The sequence below is a fragment of the Peromyscus eremicus genome, chromosome 1 (genome assembly GCF_949786415.1).
Source record: "Peromyscus eremicus chromosome 1, PerEre_H2_v1, whole genome shotgun sequence".
In the NCBI taxonomy this organism is placed as follows: domain Eukaryota; kingdom Metazoa; phylum Chordata; class Mammalia; order Rodentia; family Cricetidae; genus Peromyscus; species Peromyscus eremicus.
In genome coordinates this window covers 167,357,225-167,384,028 of record NC_081416.1, presented here as the reverse complement: position 1 = coordinate 167,384,028, position 26,804 = coordinate 167,357,225, and the positions used below count along the sequence as shown (strand labels likewise).

At 51.0% G+C, this 26,804-nt stretch overlaps 1 protein-coding gene across 14 annotated transcripts in view; it reads right to left on the bottom strand.

The window, feature by feature from the left end:
• Window positions 1-8,921: 8,921 nt before the first annotated feature.
• The window catches only part of Pou2f2 (POU class 2 homeobox 2), a 29,512-nt gene continuing 11,629 nt past the window's right edge, over window positions 8,922-26,804 (bottom strand). For 4 of the 14 annotated variants that reach the window (XM_059253503.1, XM_059253505.1, XM_059253499.1 and 1 more), the window contains 10 exons: window positions 17,211-17,316; window positions 17,024-17,115; window positions 14,195-14,308; window positions 13,902-14,043; window positions 13,656-13,804; window positions 13,404-13,580; window positions 11,801-11,867; window positions 9,794-9,995; window positions 9,608-9,681; window positions 8,922-9,328 (listed from right to left, as the gene is read on the bottom strand). In XM_059253503.1, coding sequence (XP_059109486.1) covers window positions 8,997-9,328; window positions 9,608-9,681; window positions 9,794-9,995; window positions 11,801-11,867; window positions 13,404-13,580; window positions 13,656-13,804; window positions 13,902-14,043; window positions 14,195-14,308; window positions 17,024-17,115; window positions 17,211-17,316 — 1,455 coding nt within the window. In that variant the 3' untranslated portion in view covers window positions 8,922-8,996. Of the gene's footprint in view, window positions 9,329-9,607; window positions 9,682-9,793; window positions 9,996-11,800; window positions 11,868-13,403; window positions 13,581-13,655; window positions 13,805-13,901; window positions 14,044-14,194; window positions 14,356-14,844; window positions 14,855-17,023; window positions 17,116-17,210; window positions 17,317-26,804 lie in introns of those variants that run through there. The other 10 variants (XM_059253508.1, XM_059253507.1, XM_059253510.1 and 7 more) reach the window with 4 other exon arrangements.

The following is a 26,804-nucleotide window of genomic DNA, read 5'->3' as shown; positions in this document are numbered from 1 at the left end:
ATTTTCAGTGGTAACATCTGGGAGTCACCCCAGCCCTGACCTGTGAAGTTGCTTCTGCAAATGACTAGTTGAAGATGGCAGGGTAATTTGAATTAGTGTCCCTCAAAAGAGGTACATACACTGTATCAATCAGACTTCCAAGTCAGTGTGTGTCCATGCTCCAGGGGGACTGAAACCCATGACCTTGTACATACTAGTGATTTACCACTGAGCCATGTCCTCAGTCTTCTCCCTTTTTGAGCCAAGGTCTTACTGTGTAAGATTGTTTCAAACTCAATCCTCCAGCCTCATGTATTCTTACTGATTTTTGATATAAAATCTTTTTTTTTTTTTGTTTAGACAGGTTTCTCTGTAGTTTTGGTGCCTGTCCTGGATCTCACTCTATAGACCAGGCTGGCCTCAACCTCACAGAGATCCACCTGGCTCTGCTGCCCGAGTGCTGGGATTAAAGGTGTGCACCACCACTGCCTGACTAGACAAAATCTTAGCCCAGATTGGTCACTTACGTATACAAAAATGATCCTGAACTCTGTCTCTGCCTCCTGTGTGCTAGCATTAGAGGTCTGTGTCCCAACACTGGCTTGGATTTATCAAGAACATTTTTCCCCTTTTATTCTCGTGTGTTCATGTCATATGTGCGTGTGGGAGCTTGAGGGCAACCTCATCTATTGTCCTTAGAAATGCTGTCCACTTCCTTTGAGACAGGATCTCTCATTGCCCTGACCTGGAGCTCACCAGTTAGAATGGCTGGCCACCCCGCTCCCAGGGATCCACCTCTCTCCACCTTCCTAGTGCTGGGATTCCAAGGGTGGCAGCATTTTTACATGCATTCTGGGGCTCAAAAGACAAGCACTTCACTGACTGAATTCTCATTGTCAACTCTTTTTTTGTTTTTTCAAGGCAGGGTTTCTTTGTGTATCTTGAATATTATTTAAGGACCAGCCTTAATAATATTCTTCCCAGGGGCCCAGAAGAGAAACTATGAATGGCGAGAATTATTTTCAGGAAAAGAATCTAAGTACACCATGTTCTTTGTCCGTCCACTTTATTCCTCTGGGATAAAATCCTATCTACACAGCTTCAGTTCTGTTCTTGTGCATAGCTCCTTTCTTGCCTGATTTCTCTCTATATTTATGTACTGTCCCCTCTAAGTTCTATCTTAATTCTCTCATCTTAATTCTGCCTCATCTAGATTCTTCTCATCTCATTCTTATCCATCTAGTACTTCCCCATCTGGCTCTTCCTCATCTTCCATCTCATCCTCAAGTTCTGTACTCAAAATCCTCCTTATCCCTCTCAGTTCTCCGTCCTCAAGTTCTCTAGGGTATTCAGTTATAAACACAAGCAGTAGCAATCCTCCCCCTCCAGGCAGGTCACCAGGCTTGAATTCCTACAGGGTCATAAAGGCAGGTAAGAATTTTCCTCAGGCAGTGGCTGTCAGGCTTTCTTTTACAACCCAAAAAGGTGGAGGTCAACTGAGAGCTAATGATGGGGTAGTACATCAAGAAGGGGGTCTGTGTGCTCAGCCTACATTCCTGGAAGTGTTAGGTAAGAAGTTAAGAGTCTATAATGTTAGTGAGGCTGTATAAGAAAAGAGGGTCTCGGGGGCTGGAGAGATGGCTCAGAGGTTAAGAGCACTGACTGCTCTTCCAGAGGTCCTGAGTTCAATTCCCAGCAACCACATGGTGGCTCACAACCATCTGGTGCCCTCTTCTGGTCATACATGCTGTGTACATAATAAATAAATAAATCTTTAAAAAAAAAAAAAAAAGAAAAAGAAAAGAAAAGAAAAGAGGGTCTCAGCTTAAATTGCACAAGAAATAAAACTATTCACCTGACGTAGGAGACAGGCATTTCCACAAGGGTGTTACCTTAGTTCAGAAGATTAGTCTTGGATGCTTGACAGGTATTTTAGATAAATACACTGTTAGGAGTTCTTGGAAGTGCATAGCATACAAGAAAATCACTCTAGGAACCAGCTTACAAAAGCTGAAATTTCACCAAGACTTCTTAAACCATGGCTTGACCTTCCTTCGGAAAAGTCCTTGACTTTTCCAAGTAGTAGCTGTCGTTCATCCTTTCAGTAGCTTTTGTGGTAGTAGCTGGGTTCCATTACATTTTCCTGCACTTGCAGCATGTGTAGACCAGGCTGGCCTTGAACTCAGAGATCTGCCTGCCTCTGCCTTCCGAGTGCTGGGATTAAAGGTGCGAGCCACCACTGCTCTGGCCTATCAACTCTTACTGTAAAGGTCTTTTTAGTTCTTTGGGGAGGCATCCAGGGAAAGAGGTGGGCACTATTGGCTGATTACCTGGCTTCTTCGTGGTTGTTACTGAAGACAGTATTCTAGCATTTAGACAATATTTAGATTGGGTCTCACTGTGTAGTACTGGTTGGCTTGGAACTCAATGTAGAAGAGGCTGGCCTCAAATTCACAGAGGTCTGCCAGTCTCTTCCTCCTGGGTGCTGAGATTAAAGGCATCCACCACCATGCCCAACTGTCCTAATCGTTTAACCATTCCATTCAGTTTCACAACCCCATTAGGTAAGCATTGTCCTGACTACCACTGAGAACCACTGAAGCCCATGAGGGAGGCATTGTCCTGTTCTAGCAATGAGAACCACTGAAGCCCATGAGGGAGGCATTGTCCTGTTCTAGCAATGAGAACCACTGAAGCCCATGAGGGAGGCATTGTCCTGTCTACCACTGAGAACCACTGAAGCCCATGAGGTAGGCATTGTCCTGTCTACCACTGAGAACCACTGAAGCCCATGAGGTAGGCATTGTCCTGTCTACCACTGAGAACCACTGAAGCCCATGAGGTAGGCATTGTCCTGTCTACCACTGAGAACCACTGAAGCCCATGAGGTAGGCATTGTCCTGTCTACCACTGAGAACCACTGAAGCCCATGAGGTAGGCATTGTCCTGCCTACCACTGAGAACCACTGAAGCCCATGAGGTAGGCATTGTCCTGTCTACCACTGAGAACCACTGAAGCCCATGAGGTAGGCATTGTCCTGTCTACCACTGAGAACCACTGAAGCCCATGAGGTAGGCATTGTCCTGTCTACCACTGAGAACCACTGAAGCCCATGAGGTAGGCATTGTCCTGCCTACCACTGAGAACCACTGAAGCCCATGAGGTAGGCATTGTCCTGTCTACCACTGAGAACCACTGAAGCCCATGAGGTAGGCATTGTCCTGCCTACCACTGAGAACCACTGAAGCCCATGAGGGAGGCATTGTCCTGCCTACCACTGAGAACCACTGAAGCCCATGAGGTAGGCATTGTCCTATTCTAGCAATGAGAACCACTGAAGCCCATGTCTTGAAAAATGGCAGAACTGAGTTTTGGACACAGGAATTTGAATTCTCCTAGGTCCCTCAAATTTTCTGAATGTAGAAAAAAAATTCAAGCCTCTAACCATTGTGTGTGTGTGTGGGGGGGTGTTTCCTTGTGTGTTTTGAGACCTTGAGCCTAGGTTGGCCTTGCACTCACCATGTAACTCAAAGTAGCTCCAGTTGGTACTCTAGGCAAGGAATCCCCTTGCTTCAGCCCTTCAAATCCTCAGACTCCAGGGCCAGGCCACTACTACTGCTCCAGTATTTGAACACAGTCACTCTTTCCCCTCCCCAGTGCACATTTCTACCCATACCCTGATCTGACCTACTACTCCAAGGACACAGGAGGCCAAGGGACACCAGACGTTTTTTCTCTCTGTACAGTTTTTAAATTTTTATTTTTTGATGTTTGTTGTTCAGATGAATGACACAAGTTACAAAAATGGGGCCTTAAAAGAAGCACATTGTACAATGAACAAGCAGAGTGAAGTTAAAACACTGAAACGCTAACCCGCTACCACAAGAAGAGACAGGGAAGGGGTCTGGGGAAGGGAGGGGCTGCCAACCAAAAGGGGAGCTACCTCGAGGGGCCCGGAGGGGAGGCAGGTCACTCCAGGGCCTACGTCCTGGCCCACTACTTACCACGGCTCCCCACTCCTGTCTCCCCTACCTGGACATTCAAGCACATAGGTGAGGGACAGCCACACCAGGAAGGGTGGAGCCGTCAGATCTTTCCAAGGTAGAGTGGTCACTCTGTCCTGGCGCCTTGGCCTTGGCAGGCGACTGTGGCACAGTCAGAAAGGGGCCAGAGGACTGATCAAAAGACCAGGCCTCCACTTCAGCACCAAAGATGCCTGCCCGTCTGCCCCACCCCCCAGCTATGATCCAAAGGCGCTCTGTTGAGAAGCCCCTGTCACCCTGCAATTACATAAATAAATAAATACTGAGCCCCTAGGCTTGGAGGACAGGTTGGGGGAAGGGCAGCAGGGCTAGAGGAAAGGGAGGGCGAGGGATGGGGGGGGGGGTCACAGACAAAGTAAGTAGTTGTCTCCGTCCCAGCAACACTTTCTCTGGATTTTTTTTCTTTGCTCCTTTTGCTTGTTTAGGAAGGAGCCAACACCAAGGACAAATACTTAAAAATATACATCATTTTTTCTGTTTTCCGCCTTTGTCATCGTCGTCTTGCTTTGGAGACTGCTGAGGTCAAAGTTTAAACCACACAAAAGAACCACGGCTTGAAGTTTTTGTGGTTTTTTTTTGTTTTTGTTTTCTTTTTTATTGTTTTTTTTGTTTGTTTGTTTGGGGTTGTTTTTTTTGTTTTTGTTTTTTTTTTGTTTTTATTTTTTTTATTTTTTAGTTTTTATTCTAATTTTTTTTTCCACTTTTTTCCCAACGTATAAAAAGGTAGCGGAGTTGTCTGTGGTTTTTTTTTTTTTTAATGGTTAAATCTTTGGTTTGTTTCTTTTTTCTCTTGGAGGCCTTTATCTCTCGCACTTGCCTTACCCACTCAGAGACCGGTGGGGGCCCGCGTGTCTCAATCCTGCTTATTACTCTCTCTCACTCAGTTATCCCTACCCTGGGTAAGAGGGAGAGAGAGGCACCCTGGGAATGGGCTGGAGGAGAAAAACTAGTCAGGTCAAGAGGTCACTCCCTGGACTTGACTAGTGCCTGGCTGGAGCTCCCCAGGGTGAGGGGCTTGGAGACCCTCTTGGTCTTCCGGGAAGATGTGTAAGACCCCCTCCTTGTCTTAGCCCCAGTTTCTAAAGGGGCTTGGGAACCCCATCCATCCCTCACCCACCCCTATACATACATCCAGCCCCTTCCTCCCACTTCTGGTCCCTACCCTGCCCCCGAGAAGGGAACACAGAGGTGGTTTAGTTACTGGCATTATTTATTTTTGGCACAAATGGCCCACCATTAGGGCAGACCAGTCTCTGTTCCTCCCTTAAGCAGGGGTCAGGGCCGGGAGAAGGGGAATTCAGAGCACTGTTCTCACCCCAGTCCACTCAGCTCTCCCTCTAGCCCAGGCCCCTGGTTTACCACTTGACATCTAAGCTGGTACAGGGTCTCCCTCCCCAAACCCATATAAAGCTCCCTAGCCCTCCAACTCTCTCGCTCACACACAGACACACGGACACAGGCTCTGTACAGACCACAAAATAAAAACGATGAGATAGTTTTGTTTCCCGGAGTCGAGGCTGAGGTGACTGGTGTGGAAGGGGCAGGTGGGGGTAAGAGGGACTGGAAGTCCTCCTCACCTTCCCAAACCTGGCTCCCCCAAGCCCCAGCCCCTTGCCTTGGCTGGCCCCCAGCCAACGATATTTGGTTTTTTTTTTTTAACATTAAAGTTCTATGAGGTATTTGGTGCCTTATCTCGAGTCCTCGGGGGAGGGGGGGGAGACCTGGGGCTCACCTGCCCCTCCCTCCCACCCTCCCACCCCCTTCCCAATATTTGGTTTCACAGCTGTAGTTAAAGCTTGGGATTTGGTTATTTTCCCCCTCCCGGGAATTTTGTTTGTTTTTCATTTCCCAGTGTGGGGGTTGGATGGGGAGGGTCCCCACCACCCCCGGCTGCATGGGGGTCCCCTCCACCAATGTCAGGGCATCTGCCCATCCCTGCCCCCTGCTTCCTCCTCTTTTTTCCCACTCCTCCACACTGGAGTAGGGAGAGGTCCCAGGTAGGGACTTGGTAACGAGGAAGCAGGATGAATTGGGTGGTGGTGGTGAGTCCTGGATTTTTTCCTTTTTTTTTTTTTTTCTTTTTTTTTCTTTTTTTGGTCTAGAATCATAGTTTATGTTTGAGTCATCTCCACCATGCCTTCCATGCTGCCTGTCTTCTCAGAGGATTTTTTTTTGGGGGGGTTGTCTTGTTGGTTGGTTGGAATTCCTTCATCCTGCTCTGTTCAAATATCTTCCTTTTGGGTCGGGAGTCCTTGGCCCCCTCTCCAGCTGTGGGTTGGGGTCCAGGCCCTCTTGTTAGCCGTTTTTTCAGGAAATTACAATGGACAAACTCAGAGGTAGGGTGAGGGCAGGGAGTTGGTTCAGCAGAGCTGCTTACATTCCAGCGAGGATGGGTGGACTGGTGCCAGCCCCATTGGTGCCCGGTGGGAGGGGCAGCCACACCACCAGGGCCGGGCAAGGCACCCAAGACCGGAATTGGCCTGGAGTCTCCGCTGCCTCTGTGGCCCAGCCCAACAGTTTTGCTTCTGGGTGGGAGGGAGAAGGGGGACCAGAAGAAAAGAACGCTGAGACCTGGGGCTCTGGCTGCCTGTCCTCGCAGTGTCCAGGATGGAAGGGGGCCCTGAGCCATTGCCCAGGTCTCGCCTCCCTCCACTCCTGCCCAGCCAGGGGCAGGGCTCGCTCTGATTTCAATGGCTCGCGTCCTTCACAGCAACACTTTGGTTTGAGGAGAGATACAGAAAGGATATTAAGAGATATGACAGAAGAATAAGAGGGGGGAGGGAGGGAGGGAGGGAGGGAGGAAGGGAGGGAGGGAGGGAGAGGGAGAGGGAAACAGAGAGACAGAGAGAGGGAGAGGGACAGAGAGACAGAGAGGGAGAGAGACAGAGAGGGAGAGGGAGAGAGAGACAGAGAGACAGAGAGAGGGAGAGAGAGGGAGAGGGAGAGAGAGAGAGACAGACAGACAGAGAGGGAGAGAGAGAGGGGGAGAGAGAGAGAGAGAGAGAGAGAGAGAGAGAGAGAGAGAGAGGGAAACAGAAATCAAGAGGGAATCAAACTACCCAACAGTTGATTTTCCTTCATCCATTCTTTTGCTTTCCTTTTTTTTTTTTTTCCTTTTAAAGCTTTTTCAGTTGATTGGGGGCGGAGGGAGCTTGGGGCTCTTCACCCTCGTCCCTGACACCCTCTCTCAGCCCCACCCACCCGCTTTTGTCCACCCTGGCTGAGGGACAGGCCCCACCCCAGCCACCCCCCTCCTCCGGCTTTCCGAAGACGACGTCCATGAGGTATTTGTGAAGAGAAAGAAGTATCCATCGTTCCATCCGCCTTGGCGACCAAAGGCCTGGACCACTGTGCAGGGCTTGGCTCCACCTTACGGCTCCTTCTTGTCTTGAAGAGTCCTAGTCTTCTTTCCCATATATATATATATCTATATATATCTATAAATTCTTTTTTTTCTAGTTTTAATTTATTGTTTGTTTGGTTTTCTGTTTTTTGTTGTTCTGTTTTTTTTGTTTTTTGTTTTTTTGTTTTTGGTTCAACACTTTGTTGGCCTCCACGATAGAAGGAGGACAAGGTTGCTCCCAGCAGTGTCTCCTCTGTCTACTGTTGAGATATGTCCAGGGATAGGCAACTACAGGGTCCAGCCAAGACTTGTGGAGGTCTCATGGGAGTGGTGACCACCACAGTGTCCTCTTGCATGGGAAACCACATGGCAATGTCACCACCACGTGGACCCTGACGGAGATGCCATCTGGAGGAGCCCACCACTGGGGTGTGTGCGTGTGTGCGTTGGGGCACGGGAAGGGAAGGGAGAGGTATCTGCCAGTGTCGGAAGGGGCATAGGGCAGGCAGAGTGAGGCCAGTTAATCTTTTTGGTTTCTGGTTAATGTTAAAGAACGTGAAGGATCCCACGGATAGGCACTGGAATATGATTTTTTTTTTTTTTCAGGGAAACTGACAGACAGGATGGAAAGAAAGACAACTTGGATGCCCCCACCTCATCAACTCTTGCTTGAAACAACCATCTTCCCATAGTCGGGAGGAGGTAGACCCCAGAGCAGAGAGGGTGATGGGGTTGAGGAGGGGCTTTTAAGAGTTGGAACTTGGCAAAAAAAAAAAAAAAAAATGGCCTAGCCCACCCTTCAAAGGGAATGGGGAGGTACAGGGAACAAAAAAGCCCATACCCAGGCCTTCTTCTGAACTCTCCCCAGGCTGGGGGTTGGGAGGGTTAAAGCAAGACCCCCTGCCCTGTCGGGGAGAGCTCGGGGCAGGGGAGAGGGTGCACATAGAAGGGGCACATTCTGTTGAGCACAACGCTAAAAATTCTGTACATCCTTTGGGTGAAGCTACTGAATATTTGGTGTAAGGTTGTTTGGTCTTTTCTTTTGCCTTCTGGAAAAGACCATTTGGCAGGTGTCTCTGGGCCCTGGGCCTCCTGCCCCAGGCAATGCCCTGTCTCCATTGGCCCAGGGCTGGGGCTGGGCCAGCGAGCTGGCACATTCTCTAGTTCCTTCTCTGCCCACCCCCAGCAGGGGTCAGGTTAGGAGTTGGCCCCACAGCCAGGGCTCCGCGGCATGAGGTCCGACCTGCTGGAGGCTGCTCCGCTCCTGGCTGAGGGTTCTTATTTGGTGTCATAGCAGTGAGCACTCCAAGATCTGGCTCGCAACTGGTTTTTGGTTTGTTTGATTGGGGGGGGGGGGTTGTTTGGTTGGTTTAGGAGTATTTTTTATTCGTTTGTTTTTCATCTCTGGTTCCTTTAGGGCAGCTGGTTTCTGTTGTGAATATTTTTGGTTTTCTCTTTTGTTGGTTTCTTTCTTTTTTTCTTTCTTTTTTTTGGTTGATTTTTGGTCTTTCCTCCTTTGTCACTCCTGCTCTGAGGATCCGCTGCACCCCCACCAGCCTCCTGGCCCCTTCTTGGGCAGGGGACCAAGGTTGGGGGAGTCAGAGGAGCAGGAGGGAAGCGTGGTGGGCCCTCACTCGGCCTTGGACCCTGCCTCAGGTCCCCCTGGGCCTCCAGGGGTCTGTGCTGCCGCTGCCACTTCGCTGCAAGTGGAGGATGATGAGGACGAAGAAGACGAGGAGAGGCCAGGAGACTTGCTGGAGATGGAGGCCGCCACGGCTGCAGCCGCTGCTGAGACCAGGCCCACACCTGGCGGGGCACTGAGCAGGGGCAGCCCAGCGTGGTTCAGGAAGAGAGGCGAGGTCACTAGGCCGGGGCTCCCTGGGGCCGCACCGGCTGCCCCCAGCACCAGGTTCCCGCTGCCATCAAGGCTGGTAAGGGGCAGGGTTCCACCAGAGGCCAGGGCTGGTGAGGAGAGAAGAGGCTGAGCTGGAGGTAAACCAGGCCATAGAGACCTTCACCTCCTTGTCCCCTGCCTGAGTGCCCCCATCTCCCCATCTGTCCCACTGACTCCCATCAATCAACACCCCTCACACCTTCCCCAAACACAGATGGGGATGAAGAGGCGAGCAATGCAGTGTGCAGGGGCAGGATGGCATGGCTGGGGTAGCAATGAGGGGGCTCGAGGCCCAGGAGGGGACAGGGCTGACTGGCGGCAATGGGGTGGCATGAGGCAGCACGCACCTTGGATGGTGGCCAAAGGGTTGTTGCTCATGAGGGCTGGACTCAGCCCAGAGCTCAACCCCACCATTGTGCTTCTGCAAGAGCAAAGCAGAAGCGTTAGCGGGGAAAGGGACCCATGGCAGAACTGGGGTGCGTCTCCCCACCCTGAAAGCCCCTGTGACCTCCCACCTGTAGCCCCGTACTTACCCCGTGCTGGGGTTCAGGCCCGACAAGCCGATAGCCGAGTGGCTGCCTTGAGGGCTCGGGTTTGTGCTGTTGGTGGTGGCCGGGGGTGGGGGAGTGACAGAGGGGATGGAATTGAGGGGGGGAGCGGCTCCGCCCCCACCTCCACCCCCTCCTGCTGTCCGGCTGGGGTGGAGCGTTCCCACAGCTGAGGATAAGGTAGTAACTGCCGGAGAGAGAGAGAGAAAGGCTTCAGCTTCCTTTGGTTCCTTGTCAAGGAAATCAGGGCTAACCCCTATTGCACACCCAGGATCTCATCAGTCAGAACAGCACACTGTCCCAACCCCCTCCTCAGAGTCCTTATACCCCCATCTCATGCCACTAATCACAGCAGTCACTGGCACCGGCTGTCTGCAAACCACGCCCCCAGACACCCTGACATAGACAAGAAATGGGTTGCCCAGGAGACAGGGTCCTATGGCTCCCTCCAGGAGCCAGAGATGAGTCCCCACTACTTCTGTGCTGCTGGGAGCTCAGGAGTGGGCCACTGAGGACCAAACTGTTCTGGCTAAAACAGAACCCAGGGGCAGTCCCAATTGTGTCCTATGATGAACACCTCAGCCTCTTTGATCCTCAGTTCCCTCATAGAAAATGGAAAAAATGGGACCAATCTCATGAGCCGGGCGTGAGAATTTAGTCAGTCGATGCATTTTATAAAGAACCTGGACCAGTAAGTGTCAGTTTCTTCTTACTAGTTTATAATCCTCCACTTACTATTTCTTAACCCGAGACGAGTGTTTGTTATGTATTATTAAAAAAACTATACATAGGCTGGAGAGATGGCTCAAAGGTTAAGAGCACTGGCTCTTCTTCCAGAGGTCCTGAGTTCAATTCCCAGCACCCACATGGTGGCTCACTACCATCTATAATGAGATCTGGCTCCCTCTTCTGGCCTGCGGGGATACATGAAAACAGAGCATTGTATACATAATAAAAAAATATATCTTTAAAAAAAAAAAAAACTATACATGGGCTGGAGAGATGGCTCAAAGGTTAAGAGCACCGGCTGCTCTTCCAGAGGTCCTGAGTTCAATTCCCAGCAGCCACATGGTGGCTCACAACCACTTACAATTAGATCTGGCGCCCTCTTCTGGCCTGCAGGCATACATGCAGGCAGAACACTGTATACATAGTAATTTAAAAAAATTTTTTTTTAATTGTACAGGCTGGAGAGGTGGCTCAGCAGTGCAGAGCACCGGCTGCTCTTGCAGAGGACCTGGCTTCATTCCCAGCACCCACATGGCCGCTCTAAGTGTCAGTCACTCCGGTTCCTGAGGATCTGACGCCCTCTTCTGCTGGGCACTGCATACTCATGATGCACAGAAACACTTATAAAATAAAAATGAACAAATAAAGCCTTTAAAAAAACAATCAGCCGGGTGGTGATGGCACATGTCTTTAATCCCAGCACTGGGGAGGCAGAAGCAGGCAGATCTCTGAGTTCAAGGCCAGGCTTGGTCTACAGAGTGAGTTCCAGGACAGCCAGGGCTACACAGAGAAACCTTGTCTCAAAAAAACAAAAAAGAAAAAAAATCCAACTGGATATGAACCCCAGAGCTCTGAGCACCAGTTCCTCCTACAAACTTTCTGGAGAATATACATAGATAGAGATCCTGTGTGCGCATTATACACTCATGATAATTATACAAAACCTGAAGCTCAGAGAATTGAAACAAGTTCCTGGACTCACAGAGTACACACACACACACACACACACACACACACACACACACACACGACAGGACAGACACCAGGGACAAAGACTCTGCATCCCCTTCCAGCAACCTCCACACCTTTTCCACAGGGAACTGTGGAGCTGACTAGAGGTTGCTCTGGTAGACAATGTGAGGGACCTGCCCGCTGCTCTGTCTGCGCCCCCCCCCCCCACACACCCAAGATTCAGCCTCGAGGTCCATGGCTGTCCAGAGCCACAGATAAACCTCCCGGTCTCCCTCTCAGCCTGCCCCTAACCTGTTGTGCTCAGGCTGCTAGAAGCTTGGGACAATGGTAAGGTCCCTGCGCCCCCTTGGGGTGTGACCTGGGGAGAGAGGAAACAAAGTATATGGTAAGGCTCTTGTCACAAGGCAGCATCCCACGGTGTTCCCTGTGCACATGACTCCCACGCCCCCCCCCCCCAGGGTGGGGCAACAGGGTTCCAGGTGCTTCATTTAGATCATGCCACTCATTCCCCATCATCTACCCCCCAGGTGAGCCTGTGTCACAAGCAGGAGGCTCAGTCACTCTCAGCTGAGAAAGTCACCATCTCTCCTCTGACACTACCCTGTCCAGCTGTTGCCCCTGCAGAGCTGTGTCTGAACAATTGCTGTCTGCTCCTGCTGTTGGATTTCCTAGAAGGAACACACCTGTCTTTTTGGTTTTTCGAGACAGGGTTTCTCTGTGTAATTTTGGTGCCTGTCCTGGATCTCTGGATCTCTCTCTGTAGACCAGGCTGGCCTCCAACTCACAGAGATCCGCCTGGCTCTGCCTCCCGAGTGCTGGGATTAAAGGCGTGTGCCGTCACCGCCCGGCCACACCTGTCTTTGTAAGAGAGTCTGGTAAGCCTGAATTACGTAAGTTTGAGTCCAGCCTGGGCTACATGTCATGAAATCCTGTCTCAAAAAAATAGGTTGACATTGCAGCACTCAGGAGGGAGAGGCAGGAGGACCAGGAGTTCAGAGCCTCCCCTCTCCCAAAATAAAAGGGCTAGTGAACCCCAAAGCAGTCTCACCCTGCCTTCGGCCCTAGAATCTCTAATCGATTTGACAGTGTCTCTCCTCCACTTAAAATCCTTTACGAACCTGATTTGGATTCCTGGTAAAACGTGAAGTATCTGCCCCTGCCCAAGCTCCACTCCCAACCCATTCCCAGCAGCTCCCGCCACACTGCACTGCACTGGGATTCAGCATGTCTTGGCATCTGAGCCTGTGTGCATGCTGGACCCAACAGCATGTGGCCTTCTGGGTGGTCCTCCTCCTTCACATGGCCAGCTAACTTGCAAAGGGTCCTTCCTTCCTCCCCAGCCCTAGAGTTGAGGGGAGGCCACCACAGCCCTTTGTACAAGCAGAAATAAAGGGACGGAATAAAGGATGTCCCGGTGTGCCTGATAACTACTCAGACCCATGTGTGGCTGTGGTACTGCAGTTTGGCCCTTCTTATCTCTGTGGGTGGGAGCCCGGTATATTTCTACCCAGACCCTGCAGTATCCCACCCTCATGGTAATGTAAGTGTATGTGTGGGAGCCTGTACCCACCACATAAGACCACACTTTGGGGCCTGGGAGATGGTTTGGTAGGTAGAGGCACTTGCTCTCAAGCCTGATGACCTGAGTTTGATCCCTGGAACCTTCATGGTGCAAGGAGAGAACCGACTCCCAGGGGCTGTCTTCTGACCTCTATTCGGGTTGGGTGGCATGGAAATTGTCCTTTTGTGACTGTGCTCTCTGTATGTGACATACTGTCCCCAGAACCAGCTCCTCTGGTCTCTCTTCTAGGTAAGTTTGCTTCACCCGGATGCCTACAGGCTTGTGCCCGGACCCCTGACCCCCACACCCAGCCCACCGTCCAACTCTGGGTACCAGGTGAGGGCTGTAGCTGGTCGGCTTTCCCGGGCTGGGCAGCATGGGGGCCGCGCTGCAGGGGTTGATGCGTTTTTCCTTCTGGCGCCGGTTGCAGAACCAGACGCGGATCACTTCCTTCTCCATGTGCAGCTGCTCTGCTATCAGCAGGATCTCCTCTGAGGTAGGCTTCTGGTTCTACAGGCAGAGAGGGCTATTGAGCTGGGTCCTTCCACCTGATACCCTTCCTGGTCGCCAGGGGGCGAAGCTCACCGCTAGAAAACTCTTCTCTAAGGCGAAGCGGACATTCGTCTCGATGCTGGTTCTCTTCTTGCGTCTCCGGCCCGGCAGCCCGTCGAAACCCAGGCTAGGGCTACTCAGCTGGTTGGGGCTGGGTAGGCTTGAGTCCACAGACATAGTTTCTGCGAAGACAGGAGACAGGGATGTGAGTGATCACTTCCTGTCCTGCCCCAACACCAGTCCCCTGTGCGTCCCCTTGGCGCTTCTGGCCAGGCTCACCTGCGTCGTTGAGCCACTTCTCCAGAAGGGGCTTGAGTTTGCACATATTCTTGAAGCTCAGGTTAAGGGCCTCGAAGCGGGAAATGGTCGTCTGGCTGAAGTCGTTGCCATAGAGCTTGCCCATGGCCAGGCCCACATCACCCTGGTCCAGAGAGGAGGAGGTGGGGTTTGGAAGTCAAGGCGGGGTCTCCCGGTGCAAGGCTAGATCCAAACACTCCATCAACTGACCATGACCCCTGCATCTTCGTTCCGTCACCCCCGCACCCCTGCCGCCCCATAAGGTGGTCCCAGACCTGCGTGAAGCCCAGCTTGATGCGGCGTTGCTTGAAGGTGCGAGCGAATTGTTCCAGTTCCTCCAGGTCACTAGGTTCCTCCGGGTGGGATGGCGGTTCCAAGCATTTGGGGGGCTGCGGGTGTGAGAGGTGCGGGTCGGGCAGCGTGGGCGAGTCACAGCCTGGTGGGGTGGGCAGGTGGATGGGATGCAGGATGGAGGACCCGGATGTACCTAAGCAGTGGCTGGGCACCTGCACTCTTCAGACTCCCCTCATGTGCCCAGGAACCCACACCAACTGCTAATCCTGTTAAATGTTTCACTCTGCTGCCGGTATGGTCCACTCACTTACCAGAACTCTTCACCTTCCCTTAGAGACCTGAACTCCCAGAAGGAGCAGCCAGTGTCTTTTGCTGATCGCTCAATGGGCTCAAAGCCTAGAGCTGGGGGCAGTGGGTTCATCCTCCATCATTCTTTGCCACTGACGTTTGGGGTAACTCAGTCTGAGCCTTTAACCCTCCTTGGGCCTACATTTCCTTCCATAGAAACCACCACGGACTCTGCCTGCCCACTGATTAAGGGATTAAGGTTACTAACTAGCAAGTTGTCCAACCCCGTCCCTCATGGGTATAGGGTGAAGCCTGGGGTTCAGTCTACAGATGTAGCAATAACGTGTAGATGCCTGAACTACAAGTGAATACTGTTTGGGCTGAGGATGCTGAAAACGGGGAGGTGGTGCACGAGGAAGACAGGAAGACAGGAGGCATATGGAATCTATCTTGAGCTCAGTTTCACTGTGCATTTAAAACCGCTCTAAAAAATGAAAGACCTGACAGAACACGTACAGCTGCTCAGGAGACCAAGACAGGAGGCTGCTAAATGTAAGGTCAGCTTGGGCTACAGAGTGAGTTCAATGCCAGCCAGAGCAACTCAGAAAGACCATCTCAAAACAAAATGTGAAAAGAGGGCTGGGGATTTAGTTCAGTGGTAGAGTCCGCCCCTGTCCCCTAGAATCGGATGGGGTGTGGCTCAGTGGTAGAGCCCCTACCTAGAGTCCCCCAGTGAGGGGCTGGGGGTGTGGCTCAGTGGTAGAGCCCCTGCCTAGAATCCCCCCAGTGAGGGGCTGGGGTGTGGCTCAGTGGTAGAGCCCCTGCCTAGAATCCCCCCAGTGAGGAGCTGGGGTGTGGCTCAGTGGTAGAGCCCCTGCCTAGGATCCCTCAGTGAGGGGCTGGGGGTGTGGCTCAGTGGTAGAGCCCCTGCTTAGAATCCCCCAATGAGGGGCTGGGGGTGTGACTCAGTGGTAGAGCCCCTGCCTAGAATCCCCCAGTGAGGGGCTGGGGTGTGGCTCAGTGGTAGAGCCCCTGCCTAGAATCCCCAGTGAGGGGCTGGGGTGTGGCTCAGTGGTAGAGCTCTTGCCTAGCATACTCAAAACCCTGGGTTGACTCTCTAATATCACCAAAATATAAATAAAACAAAGTCTTAAAAGTGAATAGTTTGCCAAGAGGGGAAAAAGCACAGAAACGGATGAGGAAGGCAGCTGGAGGGTGGACAAGAAGCAACACCTTTCTTTTTTTTATGTTTTAATTTATTATTTTTCCTCCATGGCTCTGCAGTGCTTTATTAATTAAAAAATATAAAACACACATGTTCTTTTTATGATATTCATTAATTACATTAATTGTATTGATTTATTACATTCATGATATTATGTCCTGATACTACTGTCTGTTTGTGGGGTTTTTCCATCACACAAAACAGAAACTCTGTACTTAGGAAATCATGAAGCAACACCTTTCTCTGGGGTGATTCACTGCCTTGAAAACAACGGACTGGAAGCAGCTGTTGGTACAGGGATGCCCGTCACAAGGATCGGGTGTGTTTGGGACGTCATGCTGATGTGAGCCCCCTGTTGGGTTCAAGGCATCACTTTGTAATCGGACACATGGGCAGTTTGGTAACAGCAGGACTATCATGCCAGGAGGGATAAGGCTACCACCCCACAGCAGGCAGGACAGCATTAACGGCCAAGTGAGTTCTGACATGGTTGTTACAAGAACACTGAGCCTTTCAGGGCATTTGGAGTCTAGCAGCCAAGACCTGTGTTGGCCTGTGAACTTTTCAGTCTTTGACAGAGTTCACATACACATGTGTGCACATGCATGTGCATATGTGCATACATATGAGTACCTGGAATCTAGTGTGCATATGTGTGTGCACATATGTGTGTGTGTGTGTGTGTGTGTGTGTGTGTGTGTGTGTGTGTGTAGAGCTGAAGTCAACATCAGGCAGGTGTCTTTTCTCAATTACTTGCTACTTTTTTCTTTGTTTTTCTTTTTCTTTGAGACAGGATCTCTATGAACCTGACGGTTATTGATTTGGGTAGGCTGGCTAGTCAAGGATCTACCTATCATCAACCTCCATGTCCCCAAGGATAAAATTACTACCATGCTCTGCTTTTAGCCTGGGTTCTGAGGATTCTTCAAACTCGGGTCCTTGTGCTCATGCAGTGGGCACTTTACCGGCTGAGCTACCTCCCCAGCCTCCGAGCAAATATTTCATTAGATTTTCAAAAGCATCCATGTTCAGAAAGGCTTTGGAACTACTAGTATGGTTTGATTCCCTTCATTATGAAGGAAGGAGCCGACCCAGACATGGAGCCTGGCTTACCCGAGTTCCTATACAGCAAGTTGGTAGCAGGGTAGGGCAGGGCCTCGGGTCCCTCAACTGCTCAAGGATGCGTGGTGGGCTCACGGAGCAGAGACTTTCACAGCCTCCGCCACACCCCCACCCACTCAGACCTAGCTCACACGGCTGCCAGAAGAGGCTTGACAAACTCAGTGGACAGTCTCACCTGTGCAGGAAGCCCAGCCCGGGGCTGGGAGGTCAGGAGAGCTCCCTGGGTTTGCTGAGGTAGCTGGAATAGATTTGGCGTCGGTAGCAGGCCTGGGGAGACAAGAACACAGAAGGTGAGTGGGTGAGAGGCAGGGGACGGAATGCTGAAAGCAACAAGGAGACCATCAACCGGGCTGAGATCTCACCTGGCTGACTCTGCTGGGCCTGTGGCAGCAGGAACTGAGCAGGTGGCTGGAGGTGGTGGCCGGGGACAAGCACCAGCTGTTGGAGCTGGAGGAGTTGCTGTATGTCCTGGCAGAGAGGGGATGGACAGAAACACAGACTGAATCCTGGCTCGATCTCCCCCTTCAGCAGCGTGTGAGCCCCCAAGGAGCTGAAGCCAGGAGGCATGTAGCACGGCACAGCAAGCTGCGGTCTACCAGACCTGGAACAGCACACTGACCGCGGGACACCTGGAAGTCCCGTCCTCCAAGCTGCCCCGGGAGGGCTTGCTCTTTGCCTCTCCCTTCCTGCTGAAATGTTTGCCTAGTCTTACATTCCCACAGAACAAATAGACTTGTTTAAAAATGTAAACCAGGCTAAGTCTTTTTTTCTCTTTTTAAAATGTTCCCAAGGCATGTGGTATGATGTCTGGAATTATCTTTAACGCACTCCAGCAAATAGCAGGTGTGTGCATTGGTATAGACATTTGGAGAGAAGCTTCGGCACTAATTTAGGTTGAAAAAAGAACTCAGATTTTGTGAATTTATTTGGAGATAGGATCTTTGCTTTGCAGATGAACAAGGCCATGAAAGTGGGTTCCAATGCATTATGGTTGATAGTGTCATTAAAAGGGGAAAATTCAGCCAGGTGGTGGTGGCCCACACCTTTAATCCCAACACTCGGGAGGCAAAGGCAGGCAGATCTCTGTGAGTTCGAGGCCAGCCTGGGCTACAGAGTGAGTTCCAGGACAGCCAGGGCTACACATTGAGACCTTGTCTCGAAATCACCCCCCACCCCAAAAAGGAAAATTCAGGCCAGGAGCCTGAGTTTAATTTAAAGGGGAGGGGGTACTCTGGAGAGATGACTTAGGGGTTACGAGGACTTCCTGAAGACCTGGGTTCAAATCCCAGTATTGACACCTGGCAGCTCACAGCCACCTGTAATTCCAGGTATGAAGAAGCCAACACCCTCTTCTGGCTTCCATGGGCAACCATACACATGTGACACACAGAGCCACACATGTACACATAAATAAAAATAACAAAAATTAAATCTTTGTTTGTTTTTGGAGACAGGGTTTCTCTGTGTAGTCCTAGCTGTCCTGGAACTCACTCTATAGACCAGACTGGCCTCAAACTCACAGAGATCTGCCTGCTTCTGCCTCCTAAGTACTGGAATTAAAGGGGTGCGCCACCACCGTCCAGGTCAAAAATAAAACCTTTTTTAAAAAATGTATTGATTTTATGTATATGTGCTCTGTCTGCAAGTACAACTTTATGCCAGAAGAGGGCATCAGATCCCACTTCAGAATGTTGTGAGCCACCCATGTGGTTGCTGGGAATTGAACTCAGGACCTCTGGAAGAAGAGCAGGTGCTCTTAACCTCTGAGCCATCTCTCCAGCTCCCCCAAAATGAAATTGTATAAAAAGAAAAAGACCGAAAGTGTTAGCTCAGTGGTAGAGCCCCTGCCTAGAATCCCCCAATGAGGGGCTGGGGTGTGGCTCAGTTGTAGAGTCCCTGCCTAGAATCCCCCAGTGAGGGGCTGGGGTGTGGCTCAGTGGTAGAGCCCCTGCCTAGAATCCCCCAGTGAGGGGCTGGGGGTGTGGCTCAGTGGTAGAGCCCCTGCCTAGAATCCCAAAGTGAGGGGCTGGGGGTGTGGCTCAGTGGTAAAGCCCCTGCCTAGAATCCCCCAGTGAGGGGTGGGGTGTGGCTCAGTGGTAGAGCCCCTGCCTAGAATCCCCCAGTGAGGGGCTAGGGTGTGGCTCAGTGGTAGAGCACCTGCTTAGAATCCCCCAGTGAGGGGTTGGGGGTGTGGCTCAGTGGTAGAGCCTCTGCCTAGAATCCCCCAGTGAGGAGCTGAGGGTGTGGCTCAGTGGTAGAGCACTTGCCTAGAATCCCCCAGTGTGGGGCTAGGGTGTGGCTCAGTGGTAGAGCCCCTGCCTAGAATCCCCCAGTGAGGGGTGGGGTGTGGCTCAGTGGTAAAGCCTCTGCTTAGAATCCCCCAGTGAGGGGTTGAGGGTGTGGCTCAGTGGTAGAGCCCCTGCCTAGAATCCCCCAGTGAGGGGCTGGGAGTGTGGCTCAGTGGTAGAGCCCCTGCCTAGAATCTCCCAGTGAGGGGATAGAGGCGTGGCATAGTAGAGAACTTAACTAATATATGTGAGACCAGTGTTTGTTGTGAACAAACAAAAAGAGTGTGCTGGCAAGATGGCTCAGTGGGTAAAAGTGTTCACTGCCTATCCTGACAATTGATCTCCAAAACCCGCCTCTGACCTCCACATGTATGCCATGGCACATTTGCAAACCCCACCCCCCACATACACAAAATAAATGCATGTTTTAAAGGGGGAGAATTTTGATATAGACACAGAGCAGAGATGATGTAAACAGACACAGGAAAGAAGACCGGCTATAAGCCAAAGAGAGCAGACGAGAGCCCCAGCCCACACCTCCACGCTACATTCCTGGCTTCTAGAGCTGTGAGCGAATATATGTCTGCTGTTTGTGTCACCAGATCGTGGCTCGTTGTTACAGCAGCGCTAGCAAACTAATACAAGTGAATGTGCACCTGCCTTGGGACCCAACAACTCCATTCCTAGGTGTAAAGCCGCCAGAAGTGGAATCAGCAACAACGCAAACTTCCACATGTGGTCATGGCATCCTATATCCTGTTTATATGCCATCTGCATATCACACACTCAAGAGGCTCCCGGGGGCCATCAACACAGGTGTGCTTGGTTAGTGGGGGACCACTGAACTGCACGCTTGTGACCGGCGTACTTTTCTGCATTTATTCTATGCTGGTAACCTACGGCAAAGGATAATGCATCCTTCAGGACTGAATCTACTCTACCCCGCCCCCACCCCCAGATACCCTAGCCCTATTTAAAAAAAACAAAAACAAAAAACCCACGGCTGTCTCCCTCCAGCTGCAGATCAACCGAGAAGCATTGAGGCTGAAGCGTCCATTGACAGTGGAGCCATCCAAGGCTCTGAGTCTAACTCTGTAGTCTACGTTCACTGCTTCTCCTCCTCCCCCCTCCCCCCACTCCCCTGTCCTCTCTCCCTCTGCTCACTGTGTAGCTCTGCCGGGCCTGACCCTGCATAGGCTAGGGTAGCCTTGGAAGCCCAGTGATCCTTTCTTGCCTCAGCCTGTCCAGTGCTGGGATCCTAGGTTCCTGCCACCACACCTGGCTGACGTTTGTTTTTCCTTCAAAGGCTCTCCCAGTGGTACACCCTTCAGGGCCCACAAAGGGCACCCACCCTGCTCTCTATGGCCCTCGGGTGTCTTATAAAACAAACAAACCAACCCAACAATTTAAGCCCTCCGCCAGTCTGGCTGCTCAGGCTGAGACTGACTCAGGTTCACCCTTGACCCCTGCCCTTCCTCTCCTCACCTCCCATCTCTCTATCTCTCCCCCTCCACTGTTGCCATCTTGGTTCAAAGGTCAGCACCGTCTACCGCAGGCCACCTGTGTCCTCCACTCAACCAGAGTGGGTCTGATAGCAACAGGCTTCTGAGATGGTTTTTTGTTTTTGTTTTTTTCTAAATCAAGGTCTCACAAGCTCGGGTTGGCTTGGAATTCCTTATGTAGCTGAGGGTGACCACGGACTCTTCCTCTTCCTGCCACATGTGTATGTGTGTGGGTGTGTACACATGGAGGAGGAGAAGAAGTCAGATCCCTCTGAGGTCACAACACACCGGAGGCCTCAGGTGTTTGTGGTTTATTGTTTGAATGCTGGGATCTGAGCTGGAGTCTCGGCAGGGAGTGCCTTTATGTGCTGAGCCATCCCGATGGCCCCATTGTTATTAGCATATATTAATTATGTGTGACCGTGGGTTTCATGATGGCATGTCCATACTGTAACCTAATGTATTTCAGACATATTTGCCTGGTTACCCTCTCCTGTCCTCTCTCACTCCTACCGACACCTTCCACTTACATGACCTTTTGGGGGTATTCATGCGACTTGATGTAAATTTAAAAAAAAAAATTTTTTTTTGTTTCCACAAAAGTTTTTGGGAAATTGCAAAACACAGTGATGAAAAAAATTTTTTAATTTATTAAAAGAGGGGTTTAGCCAGGTGGTGGTGATGCACGCCTTTAATCCCAGCACTCAGGAGGCAGAGGCAGGTGGATCTCTGTAAGTTCGAGGCCAGCCTGATCTACAGAGGGAATTCCAGGACAGCCAGGTCTACACAGAGAAACCCTGTCTTGAAAAAAAAAAACAAATAATAATAACAACAACAACAACAATAAGTAAAGAGTGTGTTCAGAGAGTTGGCTCAGTGGTTAAGAGCACTGGCTGCTCTTTCAGAGGACCAGAGATCAATCCCAGCACCCACATGGCAGCTCACAACCATCTGTAACTCCAGTTCCAGGGGACCTGATGCCCCTTCTCACCTCCACGGGCACCAGACATGCACATGGTGCACAGACAGATATGCAGGCAAAACATTCATTTGCATAAAATAAATAAACCTGTGAACATTTTTTTAAATTAAAAAAAAACAGAAAGCAAGCATCCACAGCCCACCCAGGAGGAAGCTGTGAACTTGGATGGGAAAACATGGCTGTCTCCTACCCTCTGGCTGCAGATGTGGCCCCTCCTTCTACTAGGAACATGTTGGACAGGCTACAGTGATGCCAGTGGTACAGAGAAAAGGAAGCCCGGACCTTTTCACAATCCGTCTTGGCCTCACTGTCTCTTATCCCCGGGTCTGCTAGAACCCAAACACTCTGTGGCAGCCTAGCTCACCCCGGGCCTCTCCTCGTGACTGTCCTGCCCTCTGACCCTAGTCCAGCCACACCAACTCCTCCTTGTCACTCACCCCGGAAAGGAACCTCCAGGCCTTTGCTAGTCCTGCTGGACCACCCCGGACCACCCCTTCCACTTCTTCTAGGTCTCCATCAACTGCTCTTCCACAGAGTGGCTACCGCTCCCTATCTTCCCTCTCCTGTCACCACATTCATTACAACACCACATTCTTTTCTGTCCTGCCGGAATCGCTCGCTTCCCGTCTGTCTCTCCAGCTAAGACGGATGGCACAAGACTGTCCACTTTATCCTCACCCAGAAAGGCACCTGCACATAGGGAGCTCTTCCTGCTATCTGCTGAATAGTGTGTAGCAAGCAGGATCTGGATGGGGCACAGCCAGTAGGAGGCCTGCAACATCTGTGCACAGTCCAGAGAGGCCGCCCGGCTCTCTCTTAACCACCTGGGGCGTGCTCCTCCAGTGTGAAATGGTGAAGTTAGACTAAGCTGAGACGCTGGAGGAGGCCCTGGATGGCACAGTTCATACTTCAATTGCTTACTCGAACCAGCTGGGAAGGTTAGCATACCCCACTGAAGCCGAGAAGAGAAGAGACCAACTCTTTTCTGCTTTTGTTTTGTTTTTGTTTTTGTTTTTTTGAGATGCAGCCTATTATGTAGCCCTGGATGTTCTGGAACTCACTATATAACCCAAGCTGCCCTCAAACTTGTTACAATCCTCCTGCCTCTGCCTCCTCGGTGCTGGGGTAATGGGTGGGCATTACCACACCCAGCCTGGGAAGGAACCAACTCTTGCCTCCAGTGCACATGCCTAACAGGTAACAGGACAGACTGACTAGGCTTTGCTGCAGACAGACAGAAAGACAGATACATGGCTAATACAGATACATGGGTGAAGGGAATGGGGGTGTAAGTGATCACTTTCTCATCAGACCTCAGTCCCCCCTGGGGGTGAGGGCGGGGGTTGGGAAGAAAGCTGTGAGAGTGAATGGGAGGAGAGCAGAGCCCCAGAGCTGGCCAGCTGCGATGACCCAGGTGTTGCGCCTCACCCCAGTGCACAGGACAGGAGGCCCTCTCCCCCATGGCTCCCACCCCCGAAAAGCCACACCATGACTGGAGGGTGGTAGCATGTGGGACATCTTTAATATGGCAGATAATGACCAGTTCTGGACACAGCACTGAATTAAGTCTAGACTTGGAGGAGGAGGAAGAGGCGAGCTGTGGGAACCAAGTGAATAAGAGCTGTCACGGTATTCTAAACAAGGACACTTGAGGAATGGGGAACAGGGCACATAGTTTCGGTCAGATGGGAGGGAAATGTTATATTGTTCTGTTAAAGCAGGAAGGTATTTATAATTAATAACATATTGCATATTTTCAAATAGCTAAAAGGGTAAGGTGTGGCGGTGTAATCCTGCAATCCCAGCACTTGGGAGGTGGAGGCCGGAAGATGAGAAGTTGGTCAGCTTGGGCTACAGAACAACTTCCAGCCCAGAATGGATTACATGAGACTCTGAAAACAACAATAAGAACAATAGCAATCATTTTGGTCAGTTCTTGGGATTGAACCCAGGACCTCAAGCATGCCAGACAAGTGCTCTACCGCCAACTCTGTATGCAATAACCACCAAAAAGACCTTAAATGCCATACAGAAATGATAAGTAATTGTGGTGACAGGTATGCTCAACTTTTGAGTCACTGAGTTATTCCTTCCTCTGGGCCACAGCTTTCTTATCTGTGAAATGAGGGTAAACTGTGTAATACTTCCCTGGGTTTCACTGGGGCCTGAGTGATGTCATTATTTGGGGGGCACTTTAGAAATCTGAACACATTACTTACACACAGGCGCTAGCCGCCACTGTCCCCTCATGCTTGCTCCATCACGAGCTGTCAAGAGTGGGAGCCCCATCTGGCTTTCACATCTGTCCTCTTCACATCTTCTTAACCACTGACAAGGTCCAGCGCCCACCCAGGCTCTGCTGAGCGTCAGCCTGGGATATCCACCTGCCTGGGTGATGTCTCCACTTGAGTAACTAAGAGAGTCTTCCGGCTAGGTGTAGTGGTGCATGCCTTTAATCAGAGCTCTCCAGAGGCAGAGGCAGGTGGACCTCAGTGAATTACAGGCCAGCCAGGGCTACATAGTGAGACCCTGTTGGGTGGGGTTCAAGTCCCAACAGGTTCAATGAGACACTTGTTTCTTTCTTAATTCAGAAAATCATCCAGGTACAGAAGCCAAAATCCCAGGAGTCATTCTCGGCCCAACCGTCACCTCCCTCTGCAAGCCAGCCTCTGCTCCCTCCCATGTGCCCACTTCCTATGACTCCTCTCGATTCTACTTCCAGGATCTGTAGACCCTCTTCCCCTCAGCCAATGCGTAGAGCCATAAAGGATCAGACTTGGTGCCTGGCCGGATAATAGACCTCCTGCCTAGCATGTGACAAGCCTTGGGCTCCATTCCAGGCTGCCCCCACAGTTGTCCTGAACTCCTCTAGTCCTCCTGCCTCTACCTCAGGAGTTCTGGGATTACAGGTGTGTACCACCACACCAGGTCTATGCAGTGCTGTAGACAGAATCCAGGACCCCATGTACACACTCTTACTAACTGGCCACACTCCCAGCTAAAACACCTGTGTTCTGTTTTTTGGGTTTTTTTGTTTGTTTGTTTGGTTTTCTTTTTTTGAGTTAGGGTCTCATACTGTAGCCCAGATGGCCTCAAACTCAGGGCAGTCCCCTTGCATCAGCCTCCTGAGTGCGAGAATTACAGAGATGTGCTGTCAAAGCTGGCTTTAGAATACCTTCAGTCCCTTTGTCTTAATCTTCTCCCTTATGCCTGCCTCCCCACTCACTTACTTTTGTGTACATGTGTGTGTGTGTGTGTGTGTGCATGCCTGCACACATGTGTGTACACACATGTAGGGACTGGAGAGAGGCCAATGATAAATGTCCTCCTCATTTACTTGATTTTTTTTGAGACAGGGTTTCTCACTGAACCAAAAGCTCAACAGTTCAGCTAGGCTGGTGGGCCAGCAAGCCTCAACTATCCTGCTGTCACCGCCTCCCCAGAGCTAGGGTCACGGATAAGAACTGTTGAGCCTGACAATCTTAAATGAGTGCTGGGGATCCACCCCAAGTCCTCATCACGCTTTCTCAGCAAGCACATTTCATAGAACAAGCTGTGTCCCCAGCCCGTAACGGTTTTGTTTGTTTTGAAACAGTGTCACACACACTCACACACACACACACACACACACACACACACACACACACACACACACACGGCTGAGGCTGGCCTCGACTCCTGATCCTCCTGCCTCCACCTCCCAAGTGGCTGGGACCACAGGTGTGCGCCACTCTGCCTGGCTTTCCCCTCACCTCTCAGGAGCTGTCTGGATGAGCCCTGAACAAGCCAAGCCTCTTTCCTCTCTGCCTTGTTCTCCTTGTTCCCTCTCCCTGCCTCCCCCCCCCCCCCCCCGCGCTTCTTTCAAGACTGACTCACTCAACCTTCGGCTCTCAAAGGCCATTTTCTCAGTGAAATCTTTCCTAACCACCCCTTTAGACTGGGCCCCTCCCTTTCCCACGAGGCCCTGTTTCGTTTTGCACATCACCCTTACTCTGAACCGTCTTGTTGCTGGTTTACAGTCTGTTTCCCTGCTAGGGTTCACAACCCTCAAGGGCAGCTGGTCATGAGGAGGCATGATATACACAAGGGACCTAATGAACGCCACTTGAGTGGAAGTGATGATTCCAGTCACTCTCCTAGGAAGAGCTCTGAGTGGGGCAGCAGGAGGCAGGAGTAGTGGTGTACGCCTATCATCCCAGAATTTGGGAAGCTGGGGTGGAGGAGCAAGGGTTCAAGGCCAGCCTGGGCTATAAAGAAGTTCAAGGTTAGTTTGAGCCGCATGTTGAGATTTGGTTTCAGAACAAAAGGGAAGGTAGCTGGAGAGATGGCTCACATTGAGAGCACTTGCTGCTCTTTCAGAGGACCCAAGTTCTGTACCCCGTCCATGAGGGGGTCTCTATAACTCCAGCTTCAAGACATCTGGCCTCCATAGGCACACCCCTCTAAGGCATATATTCATATAAATGCACACAGGTTAAGATAAAAATAAATCTTAAAAAAAGAGGTTTTATTTTGTTTCGTGTGTGTGTGTGTGTGTGTGTGTGTGTGTGGTGTTTTGGGGACAGGGTTTCTCTGTGTAGCCTTTGCTGTTCTTGGCTTTATAGACCAGGCTGGCCTCCAACTCACAGCGATCTGCCTGCCTCTGCTTCCCATTGCTGGGATTAAAGGAATGTGCCACCATGTCGACATTAAAGAAACGTTTTAAGGGTTGAGGAGAAAAGGAAAAATAAAGACAATGGAGAAGCAGTATCCAGTGAGGTCCTGCTGGGTCACAGAACAGACAATGGAGAGTCATTCAACAGGGAGAAAAACTTGCATTCAGAGTCTTCCAGCCCATGTCATCTTTTGCTAAATTCCCAGTCATATCCTGAACCAGGAATCAGTATGCAGGGCTACCCAGTTCAGAACTCCACAGCTCCGTCTATGTGCTGACCCCACGCCTCCAGGTCTGGCACCACGGTCCCTTCTGAAAACAACAGGGCTCAGCTCTTCTATCTGGGGACCTGTTTTGCTCATGCTCAGGTCCCAGGAGTTAGAAGGGGTTCTGACTCTGTCTTCTCAAGGCCTCAGGCACTGATTCAAGTAGGGCCAGTGGGTACAACTGTTCTCCTGAGCAGAGAGATGGAGTGTCATTTTACTTGCCCCAGAATGACATTAAGGAGGTATCCCTGGAGCTGGGCCCAA